This window comes from Delphinus delphis, chromosome 4 (assembly GCF_949987515.2).
Source record: "Delphinus delphis chromosome 4, mDelDel1.2, whole genome shotgun sequence".
In the NCBI taxonomy this organism is placed as follows: Eukaryota; Metazoa; Chordata; class Mammalia; order Artiodactyla; family Delphinidae; genus Delphinus; species Delphinus delphis.
The window spans coordinates 98,221,122-98,247,592 of record NC_082686.1 but is presented as its reverse complement, the minus strand read 5'-3'; the positions used below and the strand labels follow the sequence as shown (position 1 = coordinate 98,247,592).

General features: G+C 37.3%; 2 protein-coding genes across 2 annotated transcripts in view; one reads left to right on the top strand and one right to left on the bottom strand.

The window, feature by feature from the left end:
- The window catches only part of PDCD10 (programmed cell death 10), a 39,737-nt gene extending 22,172 nt beyond the window's left edge, over positions 1-17,565 (bottom strand). Inside the window, exons 1-2 of the mRNA XM_060011185.1 lie at positions 17,405-17,565; positions 1,278-1,488 (exon numbers count right to left, since the gene is read on the bottom strand). Coding sequence (XP_059867168.1) covers positions 1,278-1,373 — 96 coding nt within the window. The 5' untranslated portion in view covers positions 1,374-1,488; positions 17,405-17,565. The remainder of the gene's footprint in view (positions 1-1,277; positions 1,489-17,404) is intronic.
- Positions 17,566-18,281: 716 nt separating this feature from the next.
- SERPINI1 (serpin family I member 1) overlaps positions 18,282-26,471 on the top strand; it is a 69,057-nt gene continuing 60,867 nt past the window's right edge. The window contains exon 1 of the mRNA XM_060011183.1: positions 18,282-18,416. The gene's annotated coding sequence lies outside the window, so the exon portion shown is untranslated. The remainder of the gene's footprint in view (positions 18,417-26,471) is intronic.

The following is a 26,471-nucleotide window of genomic DNA, read 5'->3' as shown; positions in this document are numbered from 1 at the left end:
AAGCACTTGCTTCCAACAATAACTGTAGTCTTGCAATGGCTGGGTAAAGTGTTAGAACAACATGGCAGAATTACTGGAGCATTGGCTACAGCCGCCAGAGATGGATATAACCAGCCCTAAAAGAGTGCCTCCAATGCTACCACGGTAGCAGGATAATAGGGACAGGTTTTCAAAAGATGCCTCCTCCTTGCTTCCTCTTTAGTAAACTTCTCAATTTCCTAACCACCCAGCTAGGTGTGGTCACAAATCTAAACTCTTGCCAATGAGATGTAAATGGAAGTCTTATGTAGGACTTACAAAAAGGTTACTTTAAGGAAGCTGAATCAGCTGGAAATAACTCCCCACCCCTTGCTCCACTTTTTACCCCTTCTAGACAACAACTTAAGACAAAATAGCAGCGGCCATCCTACATACTGAAGTGACCTTGATAATGGAAGGCAAGCACTAGGATGATGAAACAGAAGATAGGAACCTGAGTTTCTGATGATACTGACTCATAATACTACTACTCCTGGACCACTTACTTCCAGAATTTTTTATGTAAAGAAATAAACTTTAAAGCAAAATAATTTCACATATCAGGATATCAGTTCACCATTAAAAGGAGGGGAGTAATTATCTCTAAGGAACTTCCAGTTCTAAAATTCTCTACATACCTTAGCATATAAACTTAAAAGAAAAACCTAAAATGTATTGGTATTATTAAGTCCTGGAAAATTCCTCAAATACAAAAGCAACTATATATTCTCTAGATACGAAGAATGGTATCTTCCATTTATCAGTAAAATTATGTTTGTTGCTACTGACTATAACTCATTAGGATATTTTTCTGCCTGCTCTTCTGGCTGCCTAAAATGTGCTACTCCCCAACTCTTCAACACTCTAACCCTATTTATCTCTTTCAGATGTTAGCATATATGTCTCTTTTACCAGTGAGGCCTGGCCCCTAAAGTAGGTCCTAACTGCTATTTTATTTAACACACTTAAAAAAAAAAAAAAAACTTCCTAGCACTTGCCACAATTTTTCATTTATATAATTACTTGTATTCTTTTGTTCAACGTCTCTCTCTCCCCCACTATAGTGAAACCTCCAGAGGAGGAACAAAATGTCAGGGTTTTTCCCTCGATATTTTATGTCCATGCCTGGCACAATGCCTAACACACAGATGGAGTCCATTTATGTAAGTACTTATTATACGAAGGAACAAACGAATGAATAAATGAAGCAAGCATTAAGGAACTGCAGAGATCATATGAAGCAATGTTTACTCACTTACCTCATTAAACACAGGATACATGACTGCATAGAGGGGCATAGAAACCATGGAAGTGGTCTCAGCTTCATTCTTCATCTCTTCCATTGTCATCCTCATTCAAAAGCCAACTACAGTAGAAAAAGCAGTGCTAAAATGCAGAGGAATCTTCATTCACTGCAGCCTTTCTTCTCTTTTTTGTGACAAAAGAACAGGGCACAAAACATATGCTGACCTGGTTAAAGGGGACGAAAGAACAGAGATTTACTATGCTAGAATTAACAATAAAAAATTAAGGTGTTTAACATTTTCATTAAAATTCTTTTGCTAATTGTTCATTGATTTTTGTCACCTAAAAAATAACCAAAACATAGCAAGCATCAAAGATTTAAGGCAAAATTTTAAATTCTACCAAATGTGATTTGGGAAAAAAATTGACCTAATTTATTAATTAAATAATTCACTTAATATTATTTAATTTTGCCAGTGGCATTTTTTGAATCTTTGTCCAAATCTGACACAGAGACTAAGAAGAAAAACCCAGACACTGGTAGTTTGGAAATAAAATATTGAGAATTCAACAATATAAGAGAGAAATTTTGCTTTGAGGAGTTGAAGAAATGTGTTGCTTTTTAAGAGAAAGCAACTGTATTTAATTCCTTTGCTAGGCTGAAATATGAGCCTAATTATAAAGTGAAAGAGTAACAGTAGTAACATACCTGTATATTAAATGATATACATGTTAAACAAAAAGCCATTACTTTTGAATAATTTCTACCATTTATAAAGCATTTTCAGATTATAAAACATATTTCACATGCATTTAGTCCTAATAACTTACCTTAGAGTAACTGTCATTCTAATTTTACAGATGAAAATGTAGACTCTGAGATGATAAATAACTTGCCAAAGATCACACATGCAGAGGCCTGTGACTTGATCCCTGTGCTCTGAATACAGATCTGACACTCCCAAATCAGAAAATAAAGTATGAAGTGAAAACCCAGAACCTCATCTACCCAGGAAAATGTCCAGAAGTTATTCATTCACTGAATAAATAGATGTTTAGCACTTACTACATGCAAGATACAATGGGGGATGAAAAAGGTGTGGTCTTAATCATTAAAACATTATCTGAGCCAGACTGTGGAAGACCTAAGCAGTTTGAAAGCTACAAAGGCCAGTACTCATAGCTTTAAAAACTTCCAATAACCTGTCCCGTTTGAGAACTGCTTACTATTCTTCCATTTATCCCTACCAGTGAAGGGGAACTCAACACTTACAAAAACAGTTTAGCCTTATTTCTGGTAGTTCTAAACATGGAAAGTCTTTCCTGTTTCTGAGCTTAAATCTGCTCCCTGACTTCACAGAACCAAATAAATAATAAATAAAAGGAAGAAAAGGCCAATTCCTAAGTTTTATTCTATAGGACAAGAGAAAATCATTACCTAATGAGACAATTGGTACTTAAGTAGACTGCTTTGGTCACAGCATTAAGGAAAGAATGGAGGAACAGAAGTTGAAGGCAAGGAAAACTTAAGAAATCTAGTGCATCTAGATCAACAGGACCTGAATAATAAGCAAGAGCAAGCAGATAAATATCAATTCTGGCCCTGCTGTTCCTATTTGATTTCTTAATAAGCCATTTGGTAATCTGCTTTTCCACTTAAAAATTAACTGTGAATACCTTTTCATAATAAACTTGGAATAAAGAAGAGGGGCTGAAGTGCTGTCAAAATGAAAATGATGGATACTGGATGTACAGTATAAGTAGTAAATAAAAAGCATCAGTATCTATGAAAAAAGAAAGTGAAAAATAGCAGTACAGGGCCAACAACAGAACTTGAAGAGCTATTTCATTTTTTTTTTTATACCACATCAGTACAATACCACAGTATTGTACCACATCAGAAAATTTTCACTTAAAATATTTATGATTTAAGTCAACTGTCTCTCCCTCTGTATATATACATTTATTTTTATACATATAAATATATATATATTTATTTCTTGCTTCTTAAACTAACTTTACAGGACTATCAGCTACTATTTGTCATCAAGAAGATAATATTATAGCAACATTATGGGCTACATAGGTGGCTGGCCCACTCCACACTTAACCACCTTTTTAAATATTGTTCCTATGGGAAAATGTTCCAAAGAACCAATTTACATCTGGCCTTTTCAGAACACACGTTCACAAGCTGGGGCCAAACAGTTTCATTAGTGTTTACATGAGATTAAAAATCAACAATTCCAATAAGGCTTTTTAAATATTAAATTGTTCTGCCAATTTAAATTCAACTTCAAGTTAAAATATGCTGTCATTCCTTCTACATGCTTCTTCATTTGAAATGGTTTAATGGACAACCTGCCAATTACTCCAAGCCACTCCAATGCCAAACTCAGTCTGAGGAGTTTCTGCCCTGCACTACCCAACCAACCCACAGGAGTCTGTTCATTTAAAGAACTATACTTGGGTGTATCTTAAGGCTCAGAATCAGCATTTCCTGAAACAGCCTCACTTTATTCCATCTGGGCACAACAGAGCCAAAGCTATTTACTCACAAATAAAATGAGTGAACAAAGGGAAGTTCTTGGTATTGATGTATGCAGTTCTTGGGGAGAAACAGAAGCTTCCTAAGTAAAGTAAATTCTACACTTAAAAAATATTTGTAGGCAGGTCTATTTGTCTTGTTTTTCTCTATAGTGAAATCTAGTACTTAGCCCCCTTACATGGTCCTGTATTCTTATAATCCCTTTAATTTTTCTCCCTAAAGAGGGGAAGTTTTATTTATTTTTGTTGGCTCTCCAAACTGTCCATAATATTTAGCTAAAAGAAGTTTGTTTATTCTAGCAGTAAACAGAACCCATGAGTTCATGTTACAGTTTACAAGCGTAGTTCTTTTTTCCAATAGCCATTACAGTCAGCATAGCAGGTACATAGTAGACACTTTATAAACGTTTGTTGAACGAATAAATCAGTGAGTTAAGAGATGGGCAATTTATAAGTTGAATCAGTCTTGCTAATACTTTTCAAATATCAAGGCTAGCAAAACAAAAACAGACCCAGAAATCTAAATAATTTTATTAACAAAGTCTGGACCCAGTTACATTTACCAGTTTTTACTTCTTTTGGCTATCACAAGCTCTTCCTACTATAGTAAGCTAAGAGAATATAAGCATCAGATAACTGCAAATAAAACCAGAATTCCAACAGAAATTTACATGAAAACCAAATAAAACCAAAGAAAATAAAACAGAGATTATAAATTCTAATGTCTCAATTTTATTAAGGCTACCAGGACGCGATCCTAGGGACATAACTGGTGTATAATTTAATAGTTCACAAAATTTTCAAAGTGCAAGCATCTCCAACATTGGTTAACCTTGCTTTACACATAAGAAATATCCAAAAAATCACCCAACTTTTAGCAGAAAGCAAAACTTTTCCTATGAGAAAGAGTGGAAGAGTGGTGCAGTTTCCAAATGTTGGATGACCTAAGGCATCACAATCACTTCAGGGCCTATTAAGAACACAAATCCCCAAGACTACTCAATCAGAATCTCCAAGAAAGGGTCAAGGAAGCTGTATTTTAACAGCCAGCCTAGATGATTCTTGTGAACAGAACCGGCTGGAAATCACTGGCATGGAAAGAACAGTGGCTAGAGTCAGAAAATAGAGTTGCTAAGGCCAGTCTTGAGACATAGGTAAAATTAAGTTTGACTCAGTACCTGAGACAGGGTTTTTTGGTCCTGACTTTGTAGAAGTTTCACTTAATCACTGACCTTGTTTCCTCATCAGAAACAGAAAGGGGTAAAAATTATATCATCTTAAAGGCCATGGTACTCTAAAATTCAGTGATAATAAAATTTTATTACAGGTATCTCCTAAAGGTTCCAAAGTAATCTCGTGGGAAATTTTTAAAAAAGAAAAAGATCTCATCAGATCTTAAAAAAATTCACTAATTCCAATAAGGAGATCCTCTTCAATAGTTGGTTGATTCAGGGTTTCAAATAACTGACAACCCCTTGCTTTCTCTTAAGCATCCGGCATCACGAATCACACCCAGAAACTGAATTTATTCCAAAGTGGGTATAGATCAATCTGGTCAATTCACATAGCTGGAAAGGTGGGCATCTGATATCACAACCTACCTTTTAGGGCCTTCTCATGCCAAAATATTGTAGCCACTTCCAAACAAGAGACAAAAGGTTTAGAGGAGGAAGCTAGGAAAAAGGCAGGCAGAGGAACAGGGTAAGTAAGAGATCCTACTTAGACCAAAATGAGCTTGAACCTTCAGGATACACCTACATCTCTCTCCTTCCTCTGCAAATTATATTTTCTATAATTCAAGGTCCTTCATTCTAACAGTTTTCTTCTTGAATAAGGTAACGTGTAACTCAACCTCCCTGAACATGCACTGCTGTCAGCTTAGTATTGATAGAATTTTGCATTTAGGGACCTCTAGGAACAATCTCTTCTTAATGGTAGGTGTAATATATTACATTTTGCCACTCTATCTGTTTACATGTATCAATTTTTTCTAGGCTTCTCCAAAATAATAAATGCACAATTTGTGCAGAGATATGTGAAAGGAGTGTAAGAACGATCTGAAAACATGGGCTCAAATTCTGTCATTATAAACCATCTTGTCACTTGACCTATCTATGCTTTAGTTTTTTAAGATGGACCAAAACTGAGCTGTATACTTGAAAGTGATATAATTAGATCGAAAGATGAAGTAATTTCTAAATCAAAACATAAAGCCTCTATATTAAATCACTTTAATTTACTAAGTTACTAAGCACTGTATTTTTGCACTTTTAAGTAACTATTTAAAGAAAGTATACATTCTGCAAAGAATTATCACTTCACTGGAAGATCTGATCTCAGTCAGATTTGTAAAGGCACCTCCTCTGTTATACCACAATTTCCAGGAATCGGATACCACCAACTGTTTTTTTTTTTTAAAAAAAAAAAAACAAGATAAAAAAGATATAATCTCTAATATCTCTGTAGACATGACTGACCAAACAAGCATTTCCTGAGTTATTAAGAAATAATAGAGGTTCTAACTAAAACAACATCTGAAAATTAAGATGTTTTTGAAAGTAGGTAACACTGGCAAATTAGCACACAATGACCCACGAAGGAAAAATGCCTAAATGTAAAATTTAGCAATTTAACTCCATTTACTTTATCATTCTTTGTTAAACTCCATATAGCTTTCACAGACAAGTGTTCCTTAACTATTAAGCAGATCTGGTTCTAAACATATACTTATAAATCAGTCATTTAAAACTTACTGTTTATTTTTCTATAGAGGGTTAAGTGAGGGTTAAGGTTCTAAGAAAGACTTCAAAGTTCACAATGTTACCTAAAGGAAAACAGTAATAGGGCTGTTTGAATTATACAGTGCCCACCCCCACCAATCCAGATTCACTTACTTGAGGTCAACTGCGGTCCAAAAATATTAAATGGAAATTTCCAGAAATAAACAATTCATAAGTTTTAAATTGCTCGCCATTCTGAGCAGCATGATATAATCTCACACCCTCCAGCCTGAGACCCCCAACCATAGATATCGTCTGCTCCCAACATGCAACCATTGACATCATCATGCTTGATCCTCCTCCTTCTGATGTATCATCAGAAGGTCAATAGTAGCCTAACACTACATCACAATGCCTACATCATTCACTTTGCTTCATCTTATCACTCAGGCATTTTATCACCTTGCATCATCACAAGGGTAAGTACAGTACAATAAGATATTTTGAGAGAGACCATATTCACATAACTTTATTACAGTGCATTGTTATAATTGCTCTATTTTATTACTAGTTATTGTTAATCTCTTGCTGGGACTTCCCTGGTGGCCCAGTGGTTAAGACTTCACCTTCCAATGCAGGGGGTGCAGGTTCGATCCCTAGTCGAGGAGTTAAGATCCCACATGCCTCATAGTCAAAAAACCAAAAACATAAAACAGAAGCAATATTGTAACAAATTCAATAAAGACTTTAAAAATGGTCCACATCAAAAAAATCTTAAAAAAAAGTCTCTTGCTAATTTATAAATTACACTTTACCACACATATGTATAGGAAAAAACAGTATATAGAGGGGATGGTACTACCTGAGGTTTCTGGCATCCACTAGGGGTCTTGGAACCTATAGCCAGAAAAAGGGAGGGCCTACTATACTTAGTCAACATTAACAGCACTGTCATTAGTGAGGTAAGTGACAAGCATAGTGACTGTAGAACCAGACTCGATTGGAATCAATCCTGGATCTACTACTTACTAGTTCTGTGACCTGGGGCAAGTTATCTAACTTCTCTGTGCTACAGTTTTCTCATTTATGAAATGAGAATAACAATAGTATCTGTCTCTTAAGGTTGTAAAGATTAAACAAGTTATTACAGATAAAGTGTTTAGAACAGTACATGGAACACAGTAATTATTTAATATTAGCTATTATGATTAAGTACATTTTAATCTAGTATGACAAGATCTCTTTCTAGAGGTCAGGTCCTCTGTACAATCAACCATCTAGCCAGGGGAGTCAAGGACTCTTGAAAACCAGATAAATGGGGGAAGATAAGTGATTGTAAACCTTAGAACAGCAGACCTGTTTTGTTTTTCAAATAAATTCTTTTATCAAATCCTAAATGTGAGATAAAACACACTCAACTGTGCATTTATTCAATACATGTATTAAGTAATAACTATGGTTTACCAGCCCTTCCTCTCGCAGGAGCCCTTAAACACCTCTCTCCACAATTTGAGAATCACTGCTCTAGGGACAATCACGACACAAGCATTATGAACAAAGCATCGTAAGAACAAAGGTGAGTGGTCCGAATAGTAAGGATAAGGACTGGCAAAAGATATCCGGACCCAGATTTTTTCCATAATTCAGATAGTTCCAGATCTCAATTTCTCACCAGTAAATTTATCTGTACTGTTGTCACATGCTCATGCATTTAAGAAACCTAAATGTTAAGACCCTAAAATTGGGGCTTCCTTGGTGGCGCAGTGGTTGAGAGTCCACCTGCCAATGCAGGGGACACGGGTTCGTGCCCCGATCTGGGAAGATCCCACATGCCGCAGAGCGGCTGGGCCCGTGAGCCATGGCCGCTGGGCCTGCACGTCCAGAGACAGTGCTCTGCAATGGGAGAGGCCACAACAGTGAAAGGCCTGCGTACTGCAAAAAAAAAAAAAAAAAAGACCCTAAAATTTTAAAGCGATAACAACCATTAGTATACATTACTATATATTATCTAGTCCAATCTCCAAATTTCACAATTTAGAAATAAAAGTCCCCAGAAATTCACATTAAGAAACTAGTCACAGATATTTTAAACAAATATGCAATTGAGCTACTATAACCTATTGTACAGGACATCTTAGTCTGCCAAACTGATCTACTTCTAGGCTCACCTGCCCTGCTCTTTGTGTCCTCCACTGGTCCTGCAGCTGAGAGCCAAGACCCCCAGACTCCACGCAGAGTGTTTGGAGATGGAAGCCAGTGGGAATGTGGCTCTGATTCAAGGTCGCCCTAGGGTACTCAGCAGCACAAGTTTGTGGATCTTCCATTTGCTGCTGCTGAGACCTCTGACTCACTCACTTTAAAAGTTACCTGCATCATGTCAGTGTAAGAACTTCCAAATTTGGGGGAGTAGCTTCTTAATACAGAAATCATAAAATGGACAAGTAATTAGGTTTTTCTACAGATGGACAGTACAGAGCAGTAGGTAAGTGCTTAGATTTGAAACAAAGGTCTAAGTTTGAATTTTGCTCAGGTGGGTGATATCATTTGTTAATCTCTTTCTAAACTCAATGAGAAATTACTGGAAATAACGATTGAGGTACTCACCTCACAGAATTAAGAGTACAAAATGCATGTACTCATTACACCGTCTGACACACAATAAACATTCAATTCATATTATTAGTTATTAATGTTTTATCCAAGATTCTATGAACCTGACATGGCATCAGGACTGGAACTAGGGTGAGGCAAACCGGATGCCTAGAGCACAAAATTAAGGTCTCACCTGCCTGACAGAGAGTGAGCGCCTTCTTAAATTTTGTACCCTAGACCCTCCCTGCCTACCCTAGTCCTGTCCCTGCATAGCACACACAAGGATAGCCTAATACTGATATAACAATGTCATAAAGGCCACTTACATAGCTTTTTTTTTTTTTTTGCGGTACGCGGGCCTCTCACTGTTGTGGCCTCTCCCGTTGCGGAGCACAGGCTCCGGACGCGCAGGCTCAGCGGCCATGGCTCACGGGCCCAGCCGCTCCGCGGCATGTGGGATCTTCCCGGGCAGGGGCACGAACCCGTGTCCCCTGCATCGGCAGGCGGACTCTCAACCACTGCACCACCAGGGAAGCCCCACATAGCATATTTTTAAAACCTTTTCTCCCCCACTTGCCAAAATGGAGGCATATATAAATTACTTGGGCCACCCAAAAAAGTTACATATATCATCCAAATCAAATTACATAGTTTAGGAATCCTTAAAAGAATGTGATCATCAAATGCAAGCCTGTGTTAAAATTACCTTTTATTCTCTTAATGTACATAGAGCAATTTAATAAAGAAAGCCGTGGCCCAGAAGTAGGCTCAGTAGCAGAGTGAAATCAAGATGTGATCAAAGATTTTCTCAAGATAATCCATAAAGGGGGATAATCTATATAGGAAAACCAAAAGATAATAGAATCAAAAGGCTTGCTACCTCTGAATTAGCTGATGGGAAATGGGAACAACAAAAATAGCAACAACTGGCTTCTAAGATATTTCTGCACAACAGGTTCAGGGAAAAGGATACACGTCTCTTTGGTTGTGACAATCCTCAAGTTTTTTTCCTATTCGAATGCCTAAATTTTTGTTAAATTCTGGTCTGGACAAAATTTAAATGAAAACATTTGTTGGAAGGCAGGAAACAAATCTGTTCCCTTGAATGTGTTCACTTATGCCCATAAAGTTCTTAATCTAGTGGTTCATGAATTAAATAATGCCTAACTGAACAGTCATTTAGCATTTAATTGAGGTACATCTTTTCATTTTCCCTTTTATTAGTATTTGTGATGTTTTAATTTCTCAAATATAATGCTAAAGCTTTCCTTTAAAACCCCTTAGAAATTCAATTAAACTCAAGCTCTCATACTGTCCCTATGTTCTCTATGCTTGGAAGTACAATGTAAGGAGACTGTACCACATGGGTCAGGCTTACCTGCTCTGTAACACTTACAATCTTATATACCTACTATCTTACTTAATGACTCCTTACTGCTTAAGGTTCTCTACAGTATGCAATGTATATTTTCTTATCTTACCTTATCAAATTTCTTTGCACCACAACACTGCCACAAAGCACTTAAACGTTGATAAAATTATTAGCCTCAGATGATAAATGGACTCTGACTCATTTGTTTACCAGCAGATGCTAATAAGGACAAGATTCTATCATGATGATGAACTTTAACCTCACCTTTAGCTCCCAACTGATCTCAAATAAAAATTCTATTAGTCACAAGAAGAAATAAGGGAGATAGAATGGTCTCTGCTTAAACCATACGTACAATTCCACCTGACCTTCACTTGCAAAACTGTAATTCATTTTTCAAGGAAGCACACCAAAATTAAGGTAGGACCTCAGAAATCTTTCAAGTTTTGAAAATACTGCCAAAATGCCAATTTGATTACCGACGAAGGCATCCACAAGTATCTACTTCTGAATAAAAGACCATATTCAAAATGCTTTGTAATTAAATTAGAAAGCCTTGCCACAATGTGAACTGGTATAGGGAGCAAATGAAATCTGGAGGCCATGTCTGATTCATTTACCATTCCCAAATGCCTTTGGTTGCAGCAACCTAATGAAGTCTAAGAAGGCAGCAGATGTGTAACATCTTAGGATTTTGTCCTTCCTGAACTCCAAACTCCACTGGAGTTCCAGTTCATCCTGAAGACAGGATGGTTGAATAAAGCAGGAAGGCATGTTTCAGTGCCAGGGACCAGAAGGTAATTTAGAGAAACTATCATTTTCCCCCCTCCTATCAGCTCTGACCCCAAATTATCAAATGAATTGATGCATGTTCAAGTACTTAATATTATCAGAATGGCTAAATGTCCATATGACGGTCTTTCCATCCCCTATTATCCACCAAATTATAAACACTGTAGAGAAATTTTATTCTGTTCTCTATTTTCTAGTACCTAGCTCAGTACTCTATATAGTCAGTCTACATCAGCAACAGTGTTAGAGATGTGATGATGAAAAGCCAGATATAGTCCATGCCCTTGAGGGTGTGCAGTCTTGCAGGGAAGAGAGACAGTAAATAAATACATGTTAAGCTGCCACTTCACATAACTCCAGGGAGCATACCTGTGTCATACTATATATACACTTTTCTATGCAAATTCAATGAACATGCTGAACAATTTTTTTGAAGAAAACAACAAAAAAGAGAACTATTGAAATAGGTAGGTGATCATAATTCCATTCCACGCATATAAGCCCCAGAATGAAAGAGATAAAGACATGGATCTGCTGCCCCCCCAATCAGACTGAGAGCCATAGTTGTCCCTCATGATGAGCAGCTCACCACACTGTGATTCCACATAATCACACCGTGATTATGTATTATAATGTACATATTTCTTTTCCAACATGATCTCTGAATAACAAGTTAAATACCTGATCCAGCACTCAAAGGAAAAGTAATTCTATTCCAATGCTAGAGGAAAAATGTGTTGACGCTCTGTTAGTTTCCAATGTGGTAACTTCCTAAGTGTTTTTTTTAGAGTAAGCTTGAAGATAAGTAATTTTTGCCTGCCACACCGACCTTAGCATCTAAGATACAACCTTTCTGTAACTGCAACTCTAACTGCCCTCCAATGGCGCTCAATCACTAACATCATTTTACTGCCATGATTAAAAATATGGTGTCTTAACTCGGCCAGCATGGATTCAAATCCTAATTCCAAGCAATAAGTGGTTGTGTGACCTCAGGGAGGTTACTTAGCCTCCCTGTACTTTAGTTTTCTCATTTACCTTGGGGATAATAGTGCCTCTACATCATAGGGTTGGTACAAAGAAGATTTAAGGCAATTTTATACATAATATATATTCAATAAATATTTGATAAATGAATGAACCAAAGTATCATTATTATGCAATCTAACTTACTTCTGGTAAACTTATTTCCAAAGGACTGGCCTAAGTAAACAGTAGTGACTACCACTTAATAAGCTCTACTGCTGTTACCCAATAATTCATAAGCTTGCTGATAAAAAATCCTCTTTTCTTTCTTTCTTTTTTTTTAATAGCAACACCTGATTCTAGGCAACTGCATAGTGAGACTGAATATTTATTTCACTTTTTGGGTGGTTAAAAAAAAAAAAAGATTATACATACCAAAAATGTAAGGGTGACCTTGAAAAATAAAACTAGTATTATATTACATCCAAGATGCAATTAATTGTATAGCTAAAATGAGAAAACTGAATTCTTCATTTTCATACAGACGAAAATGGACCACCAAACTATACTGTTTACCTTTCTGCCAATAAATTATTTCTAACTGCTACAATAAAGATGCTTTCACTTTTTACATTGTGTGTGTGTGTGTGTGTGTGTGCACGTGCAGATTGCTAAAACATAAATCTCTAAGACTGCAACTTTCTATAACATTTCAAATGCAATAATACACACCATCGATGACACTATTTAACATCTAAATCACTTCTGCAGTTTATATTATGGAAAAAAATTGTTTATCATGGAATTAGCTTAAAATTCTTGGCATACATTACCAATCATATCAACCTTAATAACCCAACAAGATATAAGAAGCAGTACTTCAGTTTTATCTTTCACATATTAGTATGCTAGGTCAGTATCAATTTTTTATCCAAAATTCAAACAACATAGCGACTTACTTTTTAAAAATTAAATTTAGGACTTATCAAAGACTTACATTTAAAAATAAAAACTGGGAGCATTACCAAGTTTTAAAGCCAAATATCAGCAATCACTTTTCGACAATATCTTGCGGAAGAGTAAATGGGTAAATTCATGAAGGCAGGCAAAGCTACAGCAACACAGAGCTGTTGAATTTATTCTATGCCATTATTACAGTACTGTGAAAGATCAGAGAATTTGTTTTCAGGACCAAAACCTGACACAATTTTTCCTGAATTTAGTCTGCATGTTTTGAAAATAATATTTTTACTCTCATAAGTATCTAGGTTAAAGCAAATAAGATATTACCATAAGACTCACTCAAATATGAAAACTTTCAAGAAGCACAAACTATAAGCTCCTTTGAAATAAGTACTACTCACTTTTACAGTCACCTTGCCTAAGGCAGGTGATACTAAAGGTAAAAACTCAAAGGAAGATACTGTGGTTAAAAAATGAAACAAAACAACAAAGAAAAAAGGAAAATGCATGAATTTTGTTGAGGACAGAATGAGATACCATTAGGGAAGAACAGAATCCACTGAAAGTTAGTTTCTTCCACATCTGTATTCTGTTATAATGAATGTTGCTTGCAAAAGCAGGATAGTGACAAGGTGTCCAAAATGCTGTTATACAGAAATTTTGCTGTAATAGAAAATGATTCCTTTGCCATGTCCACGTAGAAAACTACCCTGATTTTACAGACCTCTAAGGAAGAACAAACATCTTTCTACAATTTATATTAAACTTCTGAAAATAACTCCTTTTTATTCAAAGGTAGGGAACATGTCTCCTTTATTAATTTCTGTATTTCTGCCCCTAGTAGAGTGCTGGAGGCACTGTGCATGAATGCACTTACATTTGTTCATAAATTCAGCAAATAATTACTGAGTAGTTAACTTTGTGTCAGACACTACTGTATAAGTAGTGAGGTAAGGCACATGACAAATGAGGGCCCTGCTCAGGTAGCTTACAATCTAGTGAGCGAGACAGACATTTACCAAATAAACACAGAAATAATTAAGTTCCTCTTGTGATGATGCTACAAAGAATTACAGAGTATGGTGAAGATATAGTGGGAACTTACTGTAGTTTGGGGAAGGAGGGGTCAATGGTCAGAGAAGGTTCCCCTGAGAAATAACATTTAAACTGAGACTTGAAAATTAACTAGGAGTGGGCCAGACTTGGGAAGGGGAGGGGAAGCAGCCCAGGCAGGAGGATGTAAGGCGTACAAAGGTCAGGAAAGAGCTTTTGTAGGTAGTAATTGAAAAGCACAGTAAATGAGAAAGGCTGGGGTTAAGGATGGAGAGTTAGATAGGAGACAAGAGAAACTGTGAGCATTAAACTGAGTAAGAGGGTAACAGTATTTGAATATTTAAATCATTTTAAGTCTTTTTCTCATGTAAAATAAATAATCTAAGGGAACTGAGTCTTTATTCCACAATATTAAATATCTATAGTCAGAAGACCTGGATTATGCCTTGGTCCCACCAGTTACTAGCTCCGTGATCTTGCACTTAACCAATCTGAACTTCTTTATTCTCTTTGTAAACAGGTACTCAATTATTTTACCTACTGGGAAACACAATGATAACACAACAGTCCTGTTCTTACAGATCTTACATCCTTAAAGAAAAAAAAATCATGTATATGGGACACAACCTAAGCCCTATAAGAGATGAGGTCCAAAAGTTCACACAAGGCTCCTGCAAAACCCAAAATGACAATGAATGTGGACACTGGTGAATTGCAAACTACTATAAAAATATAAGCGTACACATCATTCTGTGAGCCCTAAGTTATTCAGTGTGCAGAGCTCCAAAATGACCACAGTACTCCAGCATGTGACTGAAAGATGATAAATACAATAGAAACATTATCCCGCCATTCCGTTACTCACCATTCGCCATTGGTGAAATATCAGTACTATAATGAAGCTCAGAGATGAAGAGCAGTTGGTGTAGAATCGAACCAAGGACAAAAATTAACACTCACTAGACAAGTGCATTATATTAATTTTACTAATTTCCAAGTTTTCCTGGCTTTTGGTTCAAAAGTCATTCCACAACCTCCTAACTGCATGTCAAAAATAAGAACTCATTTCTCACTTCCTCCAACAAAAAGCAAATGCCTACATGGCCATATAGAAAATACTTTCACATTCTTGCTTTACCATAACTGACTCATATTCAGTTTATGGTCTATTTAAACTACCGCACCCTTCTAACACAGCACTGAGCCAGTTACCTCCACATAATTTTCCATTTGTTCAGTCAGTCTTCCTTCCTTGTCTACTGCATTACTTACTTATGGTACTAATTATTTTTTATTTTACTTCATTCTATAGCATCATACCTCTCTTTCATTTTAAAAGTCATATTAATTTCCAGACCATCTGAGTTTCAATCAAAGAGGAATGTAAGAGTATTTCTGATCCTATAAAGTGTTTTTGCATTCAAAAGTTAAACACATTGTGGATAATTTTAATAATTTCAGAGTACATTCAAAATACTGCCTATTTAAATGGTCAACTTATACAACAGTAAACCATGACTGATTACCTGCTATCAGTAGATACCCGATTTTTAGCTATAAACTTACCAGGAAGAGATCTTAATGTCAATGAACATACTCCTAAAATTCTATTAAAGAACTGTCTAATAATAATATATGTGAACTGTAATTATAATTGGTCACAACAATGGGTAAGACTGGAACAAGCACACTGCTTTCTGCTCAATATAAAACACAAATGTCCATTTTTCCATTCTTTAATATAAAATAAGGATGAATTAAAACTCATAGATGATGCTAAGAAAAATAGAATATACAAGAGCCTGATGCTATTAATTACACACACACACAACACACACACGAGCCCAGAAAATGAGGGGAAGTAAATAAAAATCAACAAAAATGTGATGCTACCTCCAAGAAATGCAACGTATCTTCTTTTCTAGTAATGAGCACAACTAGAAATAAACTCTTTCTTGCTGCTGCATTATTTGAAAAAGTGTAAAATAAGTTTCGTGAAAGAATCCTAATCCCATTGTTCTCAGCTGAAAGTAAAAAAACAGAGTAAAGACTAAGGTAGAAAGGGAAAGGAATATCTTTCACCAGTAAGGATGAGCTGTATTGTTACCTGACTTTCTCCTGTCCCATCAACTACCCCTTAAAATGGTAGCACAGTCCATCATTTAATATACCTCTAATAAAAGGAAAAAATAGGTAAGTTGAAACTGATTCTTCTTATTTTTCCAACAGGTTAGAGTGCGTGCTTTTCTTTTGCTGAGGAATTTCTCTCCAGCTCAAAAAAACTCTTCACCTCACAGATGGCTTCTTAGAAATACCTAAAATTCATTACTTTGCAACTTCCTCCACCCTCTTCAAAAAAAAAACAAACTCCCTACTCCTTTCTGGTGCGGCAGCTCCGATGCAGAAGCTGGATTACAACTAGATTAGATTCAGACGATCTGTCCCTACGTGTGTGACCTTGGGCACGTCATTTATCCCCTCAGTTTCCTCATTAGCATCCAACTGTGAATGCTCTTTGAAAACAGTAAACAGTAAATACATCTTAGGAATTACATCTTTATAGCGTTAAGCTTTTCTACTTAGGGTAAAATTACCTCCTTAGAGGGACCACGTCATGAAACTGGTACTGAATCCGTAGGTCTCTGTCAACATTTGACTCTTCTACAGTTCTCCTCTTCCCTCAAAGGGCATAACCCGAGTCACCTCAAAAGCAGACTCCAAGCGCCCCTTCCTTCCTCCACTCCTTCCCTCTCCTATTTCTAAAGCAGGGGGAAAACAGCAGCCTCATCTCCCCGCCCCAAGCCACACCTTCAGAGGACCCCACCCCAGGCACATCCGCCCTCTCCCTCCTCCGGGGGCACCAGAGGCCAACCTCGCCCTTCCCCTCCCGCCCCCACCTAGAGGAGACTTCCTGGAGGCGTTCAGGCCCGAGCAGGGCAGGCGGCATTTACAAACCCGCTTTACGCCACTCGCGTAGGGTAACCTCGCTTACGCCCATAGGGCCCCGTTCCCAGCCCCGTCCGCTCCGCCTGCCAGAACCAAGCCCGAGTGCCTCAGCCACGACCCCCGTGTGACCCTAGAGCTCTTCTGCTCCGCGCGGGACTACGGTGACTGGGACAGAACAGCCACACCTTACCGGCAACTGAGGCAGTGACTTCACTTGCCACCTTCGGAGCCCTCTTCAACTCCCAGATCAATTCACTCCGGCGACGCCGGAAGGACCCGAGAGGAACCAGGCGTTGTCCGGAATCCTGCCCTGCCGGAGGCGCGCAGGGGCCTATGGGGACTCGTAGTCCCACTCGCCGGTGTTGTCGGCAATTCCTGCACATGCAAGACTACAATTCCCGTCAAGCCATGCGGTGGAGCCTTAGGCGATGGGTGGGGACACTTTTAGCCAATAGTAGGAGAGTTCCCTGTCTGTGCGGGAGGAGGTGAGAAAAAGAGAGAGGGTGCACGGAAAGAAGAGGAAGGGAGGGGTCAGCTCTCACCTGCGCCAATCAGGATGCAGGGTCGGCCCGGGAGGCGACTCACCCATTGTGGGGGCGGGCTAGCGGAGCCGAGGAAGGAAGCGGGGTGGGGGGAGAACTCCAAGTGGGGAACGTGGGGCGGTCGAGCTGCGCGGGCGGAGAGGAAGCCGCGGGAATAATAGGCAGGATGGAGGGAGGGCGCGGTGTGAGGATTCACCCTGGCTGGAGGAGCAGTTTCCCCGAAAGCGGCCAAGCACCAGGCACACCGAGCGGCGAGACCTGCGGCTCAGGCAGGGATAGGTTGAGCCTGGGCTCCTCGCGGAGGTGCCCGGACGGGGCGGGAGGCTGCTATAGGTGTCAGGCCACTGAGTGAAGGGAGAGGGGTCCCCGGGGAAGGGAAGCGGCAGAGCAGCTGCAGAAGTGCGGGGAGCGCGAAGGTACCAGGGAAGGAGATTCCCGCCGCCTTCAGCCAGGGGAACAGCCGGAACAGCAGGGGGAGGAGCAACAGCTGCCGAATTCGCCAACTAGAGGAGGGGGAGGCGGAGCTTAGGTCCCTGTAGCAGCAGAAGGCGCAGCCTGGACTGTAGTTTCCCGGGAGAGAGGAGAGCAGGAACAGGAGAGGAGCGCAGTCCTCGGAGCCTCTGCTCCAGCATCCCGCCAGGGGCTGCAGGTGTGTGGGAGGTAAGCGTGGGTGCCTCTATGGGCGTCTCCTCTGCCCGGGAGAAAGCGTCTTCCAATAGGAATTTTATCAAGGCACAGCCAAAAAGAGTCTCTGACTCGGGTTAGGGAACTGGTGCAAACCCTTTTAGGTGAAAGATGTACGTTTTTGGAGTTTGCGGGGGGATAAAAAGCAAAAGGTGGCTTGACTCAGGGTATAAAGGGCGTGGTTAGTGTTTTTGGCTTGAGTTGTACCATTAAAACTATTCTGGGAAATTTTAATATTGAGGAAACTGCTAATTGAGGACAAGGTGGATGATATTTGGATAGGTGCGTAGCTGGTAAAAAACAAAAATTTTGTCACTGATAGAGAATTACTTCAGAACTGTTTCACTAGGAAAATAACTTAGCATTCTTCTTTACTATCTATCCTTCACGTTGTTTTATCAGATTGCCCTGCTACCGACCTGTTTTCCAGGGTGGTTATACTGCAGGTTCCTAGAATTGAAAGAGATGTCTATTAAAGAAGGAAATACAGTCAGGAATAATCACGATGACTGAACCTATCAGAAGTATAACTTTTGCCAGCAATAATGTAAAACTGTTTTTTAATGGAGACACTTCGCTTTCCTTCCAGTGGCTTTAAACTATCGGAACAAAGACTAGGACTCAGCCTACAGTGGGAACGTATGGTGTACTTCACAGCTGCTCCTTATTCTCTCATTTGTGTCTAGTAATATTTGTACATTTTAAAAAACAAAAGTACCAGAAAAGCTGTGCAAGGATCTTTTCTGTTTAGACAGTGTATGCTAAATGGTTTCCCTTAGTATGTGTTATGATGGGCTCAGGCTTAACGCATGTAATAGTGTCATAAAATAATAGTTTATTCTTAGTATTAAACCACGTGTGATTCCTTTGAGTGTAATTAAACACCAATAGGTGAAAATATGTTTTAATACTAAGATGAAAGTCACATCTACCTTTGTGTAACTATGACAAAATTACAGCCTTTTTTTTAGAAAAAAACTGTAAAAAGCTATTTGCCTAGTTCATTTTCTTTTTCTTTTTGTCACAGAGGTTCTCCAGATTACATGGCTTTTAATCATAGTAGCATATTGCAGCACATTTTGCTCTGAAATGCTTTCCTTGTGACAGTTGTATATTTCAGAGTCTGCCTGAATACTTTAATCTGGGTTTTTTGTTTTTTTTGAACTAGGGTCACTAAAATGGAGTAATTACCTTCTATTCTTGTTTGTTTTGTTTTGTTTTCATGGTTTGCTGATTTACTCATGATTTAGGGATTTTATTTCTGTGATACAAAATTCCTTTTTGAAAAGAAATGGCTGGAAAGAATTCTCTTCATAGCTTCAAGTTCAATCCTACTGAGTGCTACTACTGATAAGCCTAAGTGACTTATCAGTGTATATACTCCAACACTCCCTCCCATACTCTCACCCACTAGAGGAATATATAGGGGGACAGATCTTAGAAAAACAGCTGCTTTTCGATTGTCCTCAAGTAGATCAGGTAAGTATTAGAAACAGCAAAGAGCTTAGAAAAAAGAAAAAGCAACAGTAGCCACTAAATTTAGCAGCCATGGTAAGGATGGGATTTTATCTTTGCTACATCACAGGAGAGTCTTAATCCACATAGCTGATATGACCCTGTGAAAATGATTTTAGGGTGAAAAATGGGTACTAGGGTATAGTTAGTTAGGCTTGGAAAAGATTGTGTTTGCCCTTGTTATTTCTGATTAAATAGATCATCCTGAATCAGAGTCTCAGATTCTCTCTCAGGCTCTGCTACTGATTCATTCTGTGAAATTGAATACTTGCTGTCACTGGGTCGTTTCCCCCATGTAATAATTAATAATAATACTGGCAATGAAGTTCTTTCAGGGCCTTTATCAGAAGATCTTTTTGAAAGGGTTTGATTGGGAATCAGTTAATAATCAAGTAAGTGAGATAGAAAATAAATACCAAAACCGTCGAAATTCAGATGTACTTTGAATCCCAACTATTTATAGGTCTTCTGCTTTGAAGTATCAAAAAGGATAGAATCTCATTAGGAATGAATGAGTCTGTGGTATTAAAGTACTGGATTTTTCACCTGTTTCCAAGATATGGATCTTTTTTATTGTGTCAGTGAAAGAGATTGGCTTCCTATAACATTTGAGAGTAAGAAAACCATGTTTTTATAAGGAAGAAAATCATTGGCAGTGTGTGGCACTTAAGTATTTGTTACCTTGAACTCTTGACACATTTTAAATTGGTGTTCACATTAAATCGCAGATAAGCTGAAGACTTCTTGTACATTACTGGTGTTGAAAATGTTCATCATATGACAGTTTACAATTTTATGTGAAGTACTACCTAGGTTAAAAGCATATTATTCTGTGCTTGATTTTTACTCTTTGTGTATGGCTATCAGAGTATGCATGTGATGAGAAAGAAGAAAACCAACGGAGTGCAGAATGTCTCTCAAGTGGAAGATGCTCATGAAATTAGTGTTCTTTAGCTGAAAGACTTGGTTAATTTCAAATTACAATATACTTTGGATTTTTTTAAAAATTTATAATTCTAACTCTAAGCCTATTGAGTAAAAATAATTGAGTGGCATGGGTTTCTCTTTCTAACAGGAGGATTCACTGATGCATGCAGTACAAAAGAGCAAGACGTAAAGGTTCAAGATCAAATGGTTTTTGGGGGGCGGCAGTGGGGGAGAGGTGGCGTACAAGGGGGCATAGATATGAAGAAACCTGTTTGAGACACATACCCTTAGCAAGAGAGCAAGAGATTTGACCTTTTTTTTTGTTGAATGCCTGTAAGTGATTTCATGACCTGTTTTCCCAGTTATTAATTTCTAGAGGCTTATACCCATAGTGGGAGACAGTACTTTCCTACATTGTCATTTTAACTGGAGTCAGACTGACATTAATTCATTAGGTTTTGAATCATTATGGGTTACTGAAGCAAAGTGAAAAGGATCCTGCATGTATACATTCACTTCTAAGTGAAACTTAATATTATTTGGATATAATATTAAAAGTAAAAACTGAGGTTTTCCCCCTTAATAGCAAAGGTACTTGAACCAGACACTAAAGATGAGCAGGACCCTCCCCTCCCAGCCCCTGCTGCCTTTTAAAGTCATCTCCTAAGGTTAAACAGGCTTTGGGGAGCAAGATTGTTATACAAAGGTAAAGATTTGTTTCTGTCTTATTTTCAATCTTATGTCTAATGTTTTCAGAATTTAGTCCTTAAAGTCTGGATCAGTGTGTTTTAAGTTAACAATTATTAGTTCCTAGACACTATGCTTCTTTCCTATCTCCTATTTGTTCTCAGCATCTTATATAATGCTCAGCAGAAAGAACTTGCCCTATAACCTTACTGAATTAGAAGTGGGGACCAATACTTCTTTAATGTACGCATTGATACATCTTGCACTTTGACAAACGAGAGTCAGTTGCCCTCACAGAATAAGTGCTATACATTAGGCCTTCTGAGAATGACCTTGTGCTGGTTAACCTTTGCAAAAGTGTTACTTGAGCCCAATTTGATTCAGACTATGTGGACTGCAAAGACTTACCTACAACTTCATGTGCCAACATTTCTAAATCCTTCCAGAGATAGGCAGTTATAGGTAAGGAAAAGGATTCTCCCACCAGTGATACTCAAGGTCTGCATTCTACAGCTAAGGAAGCCTGTGGCTCACCACTGTTTACTTCCAGTAAGATACCTTTGTAGAAGCTTATCTAGGAAAAGCATACTTTATTCTATAAAAATTGAATTCGCTCTTCCATTTTTCTAATTGTTCTTTTTTTTTAAAAAAAGAGCCAGACTCATTGTATTTAAGCACATGCGGAATTTGGCATTTATTCCAGAAACAAATTAATCTGATTAATGTTAGAATTAAGAATTCAAATGTGATTTTTCTTTTATTATTATAAGACCTGGAGAATTCTAGTTAATTGTAAATAGTTCTTTAGTAGTAAATTTAATAATAGCAGATATTTAACTATCATTTGTTTGCTTTTTAATATGCCTTTACTAGCATGCGATAGATACACTTTGGCTTAGAACTGATGTTTGATTAATCTTCCTTCTTCGTGGTTCGTTGGCGTTACTCTAAATGCTTAGCATAGTGCCTTGTATAGAGTTAGGTGAGTTCCTGTCTTCTTCACCAGATGCTTAGTATCTTCAGAATTAAGACTGAGTTTCATTTATCTTGGTATTTACTTTGAGAGCCTTACACATAATAGTTTAACAGTAACAGTTATAGTTGACAACCTGTAAAGAAGCATCATTTTACATTTTTCACAAGTACACCTAGAAAACTGAATTTTTTTAAACATGTCTTTTAGCACTAAATTCAGCCCTCTGCCCACAACAGTTGCTTATATTGAGCTAAATATAAATGTCACTGCATTTTGTTGGATTTCTGAATGGAGTAAACATTGCTATTAACTACAACCTTGCATGTGTGTATACTTTAAATGTAAATTTATTAATTCAATGCCATTTGAAATTTGTGTGGTCTCTCCTTGTCTCTAGAACTTTGCTGACTTAAAGATGTACTTTTAAGTAACATTCCGTACTATGTGTATATACACACAATTTATGACTTTTTTTCTTGACACATAGAGACTTAGAGAAAAGTATATAAACGTAACATGAGGCTTTATCTTAACTAAAACTTAACTGCTCTTGAATGTTCTGTTTTCAGTGAAATGGTTACAATGGGAGACCTTATTCAGGCTTATTAAATCTAAATTATTCAGGTATTTGTCATCTTTGAGCCAGCATGGGGAAGAGATGAGTTCTGAGATTTGGCATTGACAGTATTCAGTGCTGACCTTCCGTACAGCATAGCTGATGAAGTGTGCATGGGACCTCCAGCTCTAGCCAGTGCTTCAAGGCCCCCTTCTGGTTCAGCCTAGGAAAGGAGCCTTCTGAGCACACAGCTCATAATTTTAGTGTGAGAAGAAAGGCAGATGGAATTTACTTTGATTTAATAACCTCATTTGCCTAAGTGTATTGTTTTTCCCAGATATACCAGAGTTCCCAGTAACAGTAACTCAAGTGTCAGAAAGTGATTTCTATTGCACAATCTAGCAATTCAGTGAGTACCTGTCAACCTGTAGTCTATTTTCCCCTTAGTGTCTTAGCTTCTTTTGAATGGACCCGAAAGAGCTCACCAAGATACTTTTGATATTTTGCCAATATTGGATTGCTTCTGCCATTTTCTTGATAACCTAAATTTTGTTCTGAGCCTAAGTTTTATTTGAGGTCTTTTAATCCTATGTAACTTGAAGAGTTAATTTTATTGTTTTTTCATCTTTTAGTAGTATGCTATAAATACTGTATTATGATGTATAATTTTTGCCACTCACTTGAATTAAATCAATTATCAGAGCATTTAATTGTTGTGTACTTCACAAAGCAATTTAAAATCATTGAAGCAATTAATGTTTTTTAGATACATTCAGCCTTCCAGTTAAGAAACCTTCACATAGTATCCTAAATCTCTTGTTCTATGTCTAAGGCAGGTTAAATTGGATTTATACCATACGTCATTTGACGTATAATACTGGATGAAATTTATACAATTCCAGTATTCTGACAGCTGTGTAACAATGGTATAATTTTTGTCCTTGCTAAGTCGGGGAACTTTTAAAAATTATATTGTGAGGTATTGAGCACAAGGTATGTTAAGCCAGAAAAGTAACTTTTTCTGTATTTCAGAGTTTTTGATTTGTTCTTTTAAAAATAAAATGTCAATAACAAAATTATGAAGACCTAATAATAACTATTCATTTTTTAATATAACAGATTTTGTTAGTAATTATTAATATGAAATTAAACATTTTGAAAGAGAAAGAAATCCTGTTGTCCAAGGTTATCTTAAAAGCCAATTTTTACTCACATTATGTGGCCTCAAAGTAACTGACAATTTAAAAAGTGGTTTTCAAGTATGTATCAATTAGAAATGTTTTCAGCTGCAAGTTTTATGTACAATGACATAAAATAATAGGGATTTACTTTTTCCAGGACAAGAAGTCTAGAGGAAAGCGGTTGTGTCCTTTTTGGTTAGAGGCTTAATGTTGTCAGGGTGTTGTCCTCACAACACCTTGTGCCTGATGCAAGATGGATGCTTCTGCAGATCGAGACATCATATTCTAGTTCAGGGCAGGAAGAATGAGGAAAGGCTTGTGCCTACTGAGTCTTTCTCTTTTAATCAGGAAGTAAAAGCTTTCCCAGTGACCTCTAGCAAATGTCGACTGTGGACTTACTGGCTCATGGCATGTAGCTGTCCCTATTTTTAAGGGATGTTCGAGATATCAGGGACTTTGGGCCTTGGTGGTGGATGAAGCAGGGGAACAGTGGTTCGAGTGTGATTTTGGGGTAACCAGTCCATAGTTTCAGCCATAGTCTGATAATTAAAACCATGCTAACTTTAAATTGTATTCCTTCTCGTTCCGACTGATGTTTATGCTTCCTGTTTGTTCATTTGTTTGTTTGTTTTCTCCGGGTTAGAAAACTCTCACCTTCTTACACCAAGTTTTCACTTCTGTGACTACCAAATTTCAAGTCTCTGGGCAAAGGCATTTCTCAGAGACTGACGGCATCTCTAGTTAAAAGATCCTGTAGCCCATTCCACATATAATACTTGTCCTGTACTTTTCATTACAGATGTATTCAGTAACACTTGAAAGGACAATTCTGTTTTAAATCTGCTTTGAGCCTCAAGGTATCAAAGTATCTTCTTATAGACTGAATTAAAAATATGGGTATAATGTAAATGAAAGAACAATTGAATATTAAAAAAATCTTAAAACAAATGCTATCTGCCCAAAAAAGCCACAAAGCCATTGTTTCATAGAAAGGAACTCATTCTAAAAAATGTTAATCCTGGAAAATGGTGTTATTACCCATTTCTAAAATGTGAAAAATATTATCAACAGCTATACCTTTATTATTACCTAAATTATTACTCATTCTTAGAATAATACATCATGGACTTATAGTTTTGAAAAATTAGGATTCCTTGAGATAGGAAAGTCTGAGAAGAAAATTGAAACTGAGAAAATGGAAACAAATATTTTTTCTACTTTAAAAAAACTCATAATCAAAGATGTTGACCATAGAACCTTGGCTATACAGCAGTTGTCTGCATTTCCATATCAACATCTTTATTGTCCAGTCTTTACATTTCTATTATGTGAACTTAGATGAATGGCTTTATAGAGGCAAAACTCTCCAGATATACTCAAGTAAATTTCTAAACTACTATAATCTGTAGCATGGGGTTGGGTGTTATAGAGAGATACAACACAATATTGCGATATGTAAAACCACTTAACTCCTTGGCATAAGCTTTTGTCAATATAGTTAACAAAAGAAGACATCACAAGACATATATATATATATATATATATATATATATATATATATATATATATAAACAAGGATATATGATTTATGATGATGGTATTACAACAGGTACTATGGTAGATGTCCAGAAGCAGAAGAAGCAGAAGAAATTGATCTATGTGGTAATCAGGGAAGGCTTTGAGAAGTAGGCCAGTGTGGTGTGCTGGTAAGAGCAGGGGACCACAACTGATGGCCTATAGCACACTACCTTTTTTTGTAAATCAGATTTCTTGGAACACAGCTATGTGCATTCATTTACATATTGTTAAGACTGCTTTCTTGCTACAACAGCAGAGTTGAGTCACTGTGGCAAAGCCCATGTGGCCCACAAACTTAAAATATTTCCTATCTGGCCCTTTAAAAAAAAAGTTTGTCAACCACTGGTTAAGAACGTGGTTTCTGTTGTGATGCAAAACTGGGTTCAAATTTGGCTATGTAATCTGTAACTTCACTCCAGGGATGTTTATACTGATACACAGAGATTTCACATACAGTGCATTGTAATACCTGGTGTGTATTATATGCTTATTAAATGTTATTTTATTAAATGTTAGATTTTATTTTATTATGATTTATTATTTTAAGTGAACTATAACTTTTAATTCAAATGGGGATTAGAATCTCTAAATTTAAGTACTCCCTACCCCTA